The sequence below is a fragment of the Tympanuchus pallidicinctus genome, unplaced genomic scaffold (genome assembly GCF_026119805.1).
Source record: "Tympanuchus pallidicinctus isolate F22 unplaced genomic scaffold, pur_lepc_1.0 scaffold5, whole genome shotgun sequence".
Taxonomy (NCBI): domain Eukaryota; kingdom Metazoa; phylum Chordata; class Aves; order Galliformes; family Phasianidae; genus Tympanuchus; species Tympanuchus pallidicinctus.
Window position 1 is genome coordinate 7,280,238 of NW_026294769.1, and position 9,343 is coordinate 7,289,580.

General features: G+C 37.3%; 1 protein-coding gene across 6 annotated transcripts in view; it reads left to right on the forward strand.

The window, feature by feature from the left end:
- Positions 1-7,308, forward strand: part of CTNND2 (catenin delta 2) — a 612,391-nt gene extending 605,083 nt beyond the window's left edge. For all 6 annotated transcript variants that reach the window (XM_052703881.1, XM_052703884.1, XM_052703886.1 and 3 more), the window contains 2 exons: positions 2,779-2,852; positions 5,419-7,308. In XM_052703881.1, the coding sequence (XP_052559841.1) occupies positions 2,779-2,852; positions 5,419-5,679 (335 nt within the window). In that variant the 3' untranslated portion in view covers positions 5,680-7,308. The remainder of the gene's footprint in view (positions 1-2,778; positions 2,853-5,418) is intronic.
- The last annotated feature ends 2,035 nt before the right edge of the window (positions 7,309-9,343 follow it).

A 9,343-nucleotide genomic window follows, 5' to 3' on the forward strand; every position in this document is an offset into this window, starting at 1 on the left:
ATGCTGTTGTTTAGATACTGCATAAAATACAGACACACACACTCATCAATTCTGGAATCGGTTTATCTGCAGTGACAATTCTCACCATTCTGTAAGGAAACGTGTTTGATGGAAAACCTCTGTCTCCTGCTCTTTGAACCTCTTTCCTTTGCCATGTTTTAAAAAGGGAATTATTTGATTAACTCTCTTTCTCCAGGATCATTTTACTATGATGACACATGTAACATCAGATACTAGCCACCCAAATATTTTTCCTTTCATCTGGCTCATCCTCTCCCTTCTTTCTTTTATATTCACCCCCTGCTTTTGAACAGCAAGAGTCAGCTGCTCACTGAAGTATGGCACAGCAGGAATGGAGTTCCCAGGAATGCTGCCTGCATGTTCCGAAGCAGGTACTGGAGTGGGGCTGCATGCATTACTGGCAGCTATATTTCTTGGCTTACATTTCCTCCAAGACAGAGACGGAGTTATCTCATCCTCACAGCTAGACTAAGCCAAGATTTCTTGTTTGTGAACTTGGCATTCATTTCAAAGCATTTGATGTGTCATTATACTCCTTTTAATCACTTTAAGAAAAGAATACCACAGTTTGCTTGCATTTGACTGCAGTGAAATCAGCAATGCAGACCTTCCATTATGCAGAGGCTATCCATTTCTTCCATCATGGAATCTGTGATCTGGGAGACTGCAAGTCTTCAATCTGGCCTGTGGCATACAACAAATTTCACAGTACTGTGGTTGAGAGCTATGCATCTACTATGAACTGCTTCTGTTTTTTTAATAATTATGGCTATTAGGGGCACATGGGTTCCTTGTGCTCTTTTAGTTGATAAAAAGATGGAAAGGCTGTGGCCCTCCTAAAAGTCTCTCTGATTGTTTATGGGAATGCTCTATGAATTAGCATGTGTCCAGTCTGCTATCCTTCTTCAGGTTCTCCGTAAAACCCTCAGATTTGCATCTTATACTGCTCTTTACTCTGGACAAATAATTATGAATAGTATTGTACTTTCAGTCATTCCTGTCTAAAAATTTGCATGTATGGATCTTCAATCCTGCTTATCTTTAGATTTATATACATAAAAAAAAAGAAACGTTACAAGAAGTTCTTCCCCATTTATGAAAGTCCAGCACATCATCACTTCCGTGTTGTTCATCTCTGCTCCATTTCCTACATGGGACTATGCACTGTCTTAGTAACTGCATCCAGCACATCAAGAACTAAGAACTAGCTAACAGTGAAAAAAACGGGGAGGGGGCTGATTTTTTTTTCCAGCTGGTGAAGATCATCACCCCACCATATAGGTCCAGTCTTCATCCCATTTCAAGATCATCCTGGAGATCTTTAAGAACACCACCTGTGATCAGTAAAGTGGAATAGTGCACCAAGCTCTGTCAAAAGCTTTACCTTCGGCATGGTGCCTGTAGCAGATGTGGAGATCGGAATGGGCACTTCACAGTCAGCTTTGACTACTGACCATGCCATTCCTTCCTTTCTCTATAGTGGGTAGAGTGACTGGGGAAGAATGACAGAGGCAGTTTACTGTGCTGGGATCCATGCTAGCAGGTTTCCAAAGGAAGAAAAAGTGGTTACTTCTTCAGTAACTGTGATTCTTCCTGGTGATGTGACCAGCATGGATCCTACCGCCAGCTTTCATCTCTGCCCTTCAGTACTGCCCTCCAAGTTTTGAGTTGTGAAGGTACTAAAACCATCTCAGGTTTCATACAGTTGCACAGAGACCTGAGAGAAGCTGAATGGGCAGCTTGTTTCAGTTCCACTGATGCTCTGATTCACTGCTATTCAAGTTTTAAATTTTTTTTAAAATTTAAATTTTTATTCAAGTTTTATTTTTTGGGCATATGCTTTTACAGTGAGAGTCACAGTGACAGTTACCAAGTCATTGGTTCTAGTATCTGGAAAGTTAATAACACATATCCAGCAAGCACAGTGTGCACCACATCTACATGACATCCTTCCATCAGATTATTTCAGACATGAGAAATGCGTACATTTCTATCAGCAAGCTGAGCTTCAGATAGATACTCAAATTAAGGTGATCGGGGAAGGTTAAAGCCTTGCAGAAAAATCCTTGGTTTTGAATGTATTTCTTTAGGCAGGTACTCAATAATCTTTGCAAAACAATACAATGTCATCCTTGTCTTCAGAATCCCTTCTGATTTCAAACTCGTAGCTCAGTTTTGTCCATGCATTTTAGTAGTAAGGTATTAGAGAAGAAAATTACTGAAGTTCATGGACTTGAGACCATCTTGGCCAGAATATCTTTGGTTTAACTGCTTATTTTTTGCGTAACTCATTTTATCAGTTGTATTTAATCAGTCTTCCCATGAATAATTTCACAATATAACAGTAGCATTGTTGGATAAGTAATCCAGGATCAGTAACGTTCAACTGAAGTGAAATGAGTTAGATGTTTCTTAATCCCAATATTTACAGCAATATGTGTTATACAAAATCCCACATATAACCTGCAATACATTACTGAATGTTAGCTGTATATGAAAATATTTTGTTGATTTATGTGTGATGGTAAATGATACAGTGCCTGTTACCATTAATGTGCTTACCATGTACATATATGTACCCCAGAGCAAAGATTAATACTGTTTAGTGAGAGAGAAAGAAAATAGAATACTGCTGATGCTTTTAAAGATTTTTGTGTAAGGGAAATGAGCACTATGTAAGTATTAAATGAAGCCTTAAGAATTTATTTTGAGGCCACAGCTGGTAAAACTGCTTTTCCTTTGTTTCTCTCTCTCCAGCTCAGAACACTGGAATCTCAACTTTGTACAGAAATTCTTACGGTGCACCTGCTGAAGATATCAAACATAACCAGGTAAGTAAGGAAGCTAATATATTGCTGTTCTAGATTGCAAGATGCCAGTGTAACATTTTGTATAGAAACTATGAAAAATATCACAAGAATTAAAAAATCTAGGTTATAATAAATGAGTCATATGCTTGACCAAATGCTGGCAATTCCACTGGCCTAAGGCAAGTTATATCCTTAATGCTAATGCATAATTTCAGCCCAAGTTTCAAAAATGTCCAACAGGTTATGACAGCAGATGCACAAGAATTATTTAAAGAATCTAGGCCTTTCACTCATAATGAAATCAAGAGAGGCTTGTGACCTACATGCCTTTAAAGTTCTGGATGTGTGATGCACACTGCAAGGGCCAAGCTAACATAATGGGCACTTCTGCTTTGTCAAATACCTGGTGATGTCCTGTGCCAGTAAACTTGGTGAAGTGCATTCACATCTCATTGCTTGAGTTTATCCAACATAAAATTGAAAGCTACTTCTGGCACTGTTTGGCTCACAGGCTAAGGCATTTTATCAGCAACATGTATACTGGACAAGCCTGGCCTGGTACCCTTATATCTCCTACAGGTACATATGCATTGTCTGTATATATGTGTAGCTCCATTACACAACTGTATCTTATAATTAATTATCACAGTTCCTGAATATTCTCACAGCTTCCCTATGCATTGTTCATCATTCTTCAAATAGAGGTAGGAGGCCAAAAACACTTAGGAAAAGCACTTTACATAGAAACACAGAATTACACTTTACATAGAAACACTTAATTGGAAAAGACCTTAAAGATGAAGTCCAACCACAGCCTGACTATACTACCCAAATGATGAGTAATAAAAGAATATTTGGTGAAACTGATTAAAAAAATCCTGAAAATTTCTACTAGATTACCTGAAATTTCAGTTTCAATGAATGTTATTTCAATTTGAATCCACAAACTTAAGGCAGGTTTCTGATGTTGTGCCCCTATGTTCCTTGTATTGGTTTTACTCTTTATTTAGCCAGTATTTCATGTGGTGTACCATATTTGTGTGCACTGCTTCAAGATATTTCTGCTTTTATTGTCTTTAAAGAGAAAAGTCCTTCTAATTAACACAGTGTTTAGGGAAAGGAGGAGTATGAGGTATTCTAACAGCTGATGCACTCAGGCTGCAGTCATAAATAATTTGATTTTTAGAGTGAGAGTAAAAGGAAAACACCACTTTTCCACCTTTTTCCACTTGTTTTCTCAAAGAAATGTCAGGTTTATGATTGACTTATCATAAATAAAGTTTCTATTTATAAAGGACCCCAGAATACTAATTTGGTCTTCTTTCTACTCAAAAATATGACTGGCTGTGTCTTCTGGCTTATGAACAGGTTGCTCAGTATGTAATTTTTCTCTTTTGTCCAAATTGAGACACCTGTGTTTGAACATGTGGCATTAGACATAAGTGGTGCTAGAAATAGAAAATAGAGTTGTTATGCTCCCTTTTGCCATTTTGATCTTGTGACCCGTGCTGTAAGGTCACTTGCAGGGCTGTTAAAGGTAGTGAACGCTGACTGTCTTTTGCAAGTTACTCATAGAGTCCCATACAGACATTTTGAAAGAGTAGCCAACAGTTTGGGCAATGCAATTGTGCCCATCTTCTTCAAGGAACATGGCAACCTCATGCATAGTCTGCAGGTTTGGCAAAAAGTCTTCTGATACTGACACTGGCTTGCTGGAAAAGACAGCATTTGAGTATTGAAAGACCATGTCATTTTGCAGTCACAAAGCCTGCCCAATCTTCATGGAGATGGCAGAGTGAAAGATAGTGTTCCACTAAGATACTTGACAAATGATTATAATTTTCAGATTTCTACTAAGTCCCAAATATCAAAACAGAGATTCACTAGGGCTGTCAAAAAAAAAAAAACTTAATGGCAAACTTAGATTAGGGGTCCACCCGAGTCTTTTTTCTGTATATCATTAATATTTCAAGCTCAAGGCAACTTACTGGAATGTAGCAACTCAAGACTGTCAGCATGAAGTGTCAAGGCAGTGGTAAGAAATTGTTTCAACTTAACAGTAGCAGAATACATTTCAGGGGACTTAGTCTGAAATGTTCTCATGTCAGTGCCCTGAAGGCTATACTTAGTTCTTAACGGTGTCACCCAGTCTCATCTGTGGCAAAGGAAGTTGCAAATGTTAAGCATATTGGAGTGTGTACACTGTCCATTCAGATTCTTCTGAAGTGAATTTTTACCACCAGTATTTGCACTGTATAGCTGCAAAGTAGTCAGAAAGCTGTATACAGATGATGTTTACTAAAAGTTACTGTGAGCAGCACTGCTCAGAACCAGATTTTAACTACATTTGAAATAAACCAGCATCTGTTAGCAGCAGTAAAATGAAATAATAAATGAAAGTGTAAAGAATATAATGACAAGGCAGAGCTGTGGAATTAATTCACTTCTAAGTGCTACTTCGGGCACTGGTTAAGTAATGACCAAGTTTCCATTTCCAGCACGGTGAACATAGAATGAGATTCACTCTTTCTTCCCTCCTGCCCACAGAAAATTGTATCTAAGAGGTGCGGATGTTGCTGTCTTTCAGGTTTCAACACAGCCAGTTCCACAGGAGCCCAGCAGAAAAGATTACGAACCATATCAGCCGTTTCAGAATTCAACCAGAAACTATGATGAGTCCTTCTTTGAGGACCAAGTGCATCATCGTCCACCTGCAAGTGAATACAACATGCACCTGGGACTAAAGTCAACTGGCAACTACGTCGACTTCTATTCAGCTGCTCGTCCCTATAGTGAACTTAACTATGAAACAAGCCACTATCCAGCCTCTCCCGACTCCTGGGTTTGAGACTTGGGCAGATAGAAAAGCTCCAGGAACTGTGCATGTGCATGCATACCACAAGACATTTTTTTCCTGCAAATTTAGTTTGTTAAAGCCTGTTCCATAGGAAGGCCCAGATAACCAGTGTGGAAAAAATTAAGAGATTTTTTTAGAAGGCTAAAAGAAATGAAAGCTAAACCTTGGAGTAATTAGAAAGAAATATATATACTATATATATATTTTACAGTGTAGGACAACTTTAGTGTTGGCCAGTAGAGTCTTAAGTTTGTTGCTGTGTATTGAATGTGGCTGAAAGAAGGAGGGAGATTATGACAGTGGGTGTGGGTCAAGAGTTAAGCACAAGTAACTGAGCAGCGTACATACTTTATGGGGAACAGCTTCTCACACTTTGTTTAATATCCTCATTCATTGTGACTCTAGGCTTCAAGTTGCATTTGGGGTTTCCTCTGTACAGCAAGATGTTTCTTGCCTTTTGTTAATGCATTGTTGTAAAGTATTTGATGTACATTACAGATAAAAAAAACAAGTGCATTGTGTATATTACACCAATGCCACAGTGTTTCTTCATCTATGGTTCTAAATATTGCTTCAATTTCAAATTTTGAAAGATGTATGAATTTCCAGTTTTTTGTTTTTCTTTTCCCCAGTGCGTTTTAACAAAAAAAGAAAAAAAAGAAAAAGAAAAAAAAAACAAACAGGAATATTTAGCAGTATTGTTCGTTCTGATATGTGAATTTGTTTGTGGCAACTAAAAAAAAAGGCATTCAGCAGTTTCTGACAATTAACATTCATCATTCCACACTCCTTGTCAACAAAGTGCTTTTTCACTGCCTAAAATTTTAGATGTAGATATTTGAAATAGATTTTTTTCATTTATACCAGTTTTCTTTATGATGATACAGTGTTAAAAGAAAATAAATTACAATTGATCTGTCATCCATATTTGCTAAGAATGTCTATTTCCAAGAATCTACCATACAAATATACATTCTTACTCGTGTGTGTCCACGTATGCATAGTATTCTGTGTGTGTGTGTGTGTATGTGTTTGAGTGTGTGCGTTTGTGTGGTATAAAACCTATTTTCATCCAATGTTTTCCTCGTTCAAGCTTCAGTTTTTGTTTGATTTTCAGTTTTTTTAAACAGTGGAAACTCCAGTATGTGCTTTCTCTTACTCACTTTATTAACCATAGATAGCAATTGAAAATTGTTAGGCCACATACGCGCAAAGGAAGGGGTTGTAGGATATTTTTCATTGAGTCCTTCACCCTCAGGTGCCATTTCCTTTAAAATAGCATCTCTTGATCTTCTCTTGAGGAAGGAAATGTCATTACTTTCCATCCACCAACCAGCAAGTGCTCAATGGAGAGAGAGTTTGATCTTGCCATCTCCCTGGGGGAATGGAAAACCAAGACCCAGCAGGCTAAAGCCTGGAGTGCCCAAACTCTTCAGGCTACAGAAGGGTCCAACTCATGAACCATTAGGACAATCATTTACTTTAACCCATACCAAAAAGAAAACCTAACGCCCAAAACACATTCCTCAAATATGGAAGATACTGACCATTTCTGTGCATTTAAAATAAAACCGTTTTAAAAAAAGAAAAAAAAAAAAAAAAAAAGAAAAGAAAGGAAAAGAGACTTTTTTTGAAAAAATAAAACAAAACAAAAAAATAAAAAGGAAATGAAAGGAAACTAGGCTGGGAGTCCAGAATAGCTGGGCTAATATTAGCTTTTGGGATTCTAGAAGTTAAAAAATTAAAAACAAAAAACAATCTAGCATTTCTTTCATTCAGCCAAGAGTTTGTCATACAGTTTCCACAGAATAAGACCCAACACAAAAGGAGTAGTTGTAAATTGCTTCAGTTACAATTAAGGAATTTGTTTTAGGTTGCAAACATTTCTGTGGTTAGTCAGTGTAAGTCTCACCATCACCTGGCACACTTTGGCTGTGTGCAGGGGGAAAAGTCTCTCACAAACCATCACCTGCTCCGTAGGACACAGACCGAGTAGTTGGTGCGGGAGGATGTTGTGACGTAGAATTGGTTTTTCGATAATCTAGGACTAGAGTTTAATCTTTTTGGCAGCTTTTCCCAGTGTACGATATGTAACCTTATCTGCTCTTTGTAGTAAACAGGGGGAAAAAAATCGCATGCAAAAAAAAATTTAAAACATTTAAAAAAGGGTGGGTGGGAGGGGCACAGTGGGCCAGATGTATAGTGAGGTAGATGAAAATATTATTCATAGTTTTGGACACAAGTTGTTTATATTTTATTTATTACATTGATTTTAATAAGATAAGTGACATTTGCAGTGCTCTTTTGAACAAAGCACATTTTCAGTATAAAAGCTTTTTTTTAATAAAGAATGTCACTCTCAACTTGAAGTTCTTCTTGCCTGTGTGATAACCACCAGATCCGTGCAGGCCTCCAGCCGCAGGACCACAAACAGGCCAAAGGGACCCGTGGTTCTAGTTAAAGTTCTTTAGACAGAAATTTATTGTAAGTTGGATTTATTTCCATTCTTCAAACTACTAAAATGCCCACATTGCCCCCTTGCAGCTCCTCTCAGAAAACTAATTGCAGTCAAATGTTGACCATTGCTCAAGTGAAACATTTTGGACCGATGAAGTGGCATAAAATATCTTTCGTCTATAGTTTGTGTTGCTTTGTTTCCATTCTTCTGTAGTGGCAAGTGCTCCTACTACCGTTGTTCATTCTTGCTGTACTGCATTTTGAGATGGTGTGGAATTACCTGGCTTCTCTTCCAGGCTTGGAAATCCAACACTGCTGCCATACTGAAGCAGGATATGTCATGATGCATTCTCTTTAGTACTGAGGAAAGTATCATTACCTATTGCTGTTCCCTTCATTCTTGTACTAGATAAAACACAGAAATAGAGAAGAAACCAAACTGTTCCAAAAAATGTATAAAATGCAATTGATGTACTGTCAAATGTCAGATTATTTTTTTTTAACAAGCTTCGTAATAGAATCTTGATCAGCTGTGTAGACCTTGATAAATCTCACTGTTTTATTAAATGCTGTTTATGGTCTGGCAGGAATGGTTAACCTATCTCAAGATTAACAAATTTGCACTAACATGAGCAATATTGATTTGAAAAAATAATATGAATTCAATATTTAAATGATAAACTATGATTTTAAAGGTATATTAACACTGAAAGTACATTTTGACAAATAACATATTTAAGCCCAAAATATAAGTGGTTATGTCAAATAACACAAAAAGAACTATAACAATATAGAGTGAGAAAAAATGTGTTTCACTGTACATGTTGCTAACATGTACAAAGACAAACTCATATTGACATATTTTCTATTAATAAATCCTACTGTATTGTGGAGAATTGCTGGTCATAGTGCAGTATGTTTACAATCAGAAATTGTCTCCATATGTTGATTCCCAACTTCACACATCCAACAACTCCTTTGCAAGTCACATATTTTAAAAATTGATTGAATATTAATCATCTCTCACATCATGTGCTGCCGCCACCCCCCAAAACAGGTTTATGAGCACAACTTCAAAGAGCAAGCAAAGGGGAAAGGCATTTCTAAGAACATTGTCAACACCTTATTCATCCTCAACTGAGGCTTGAGCGGTAGCACTCAAGGACACTGGATGGGAACATTATAAAAAATACAAACT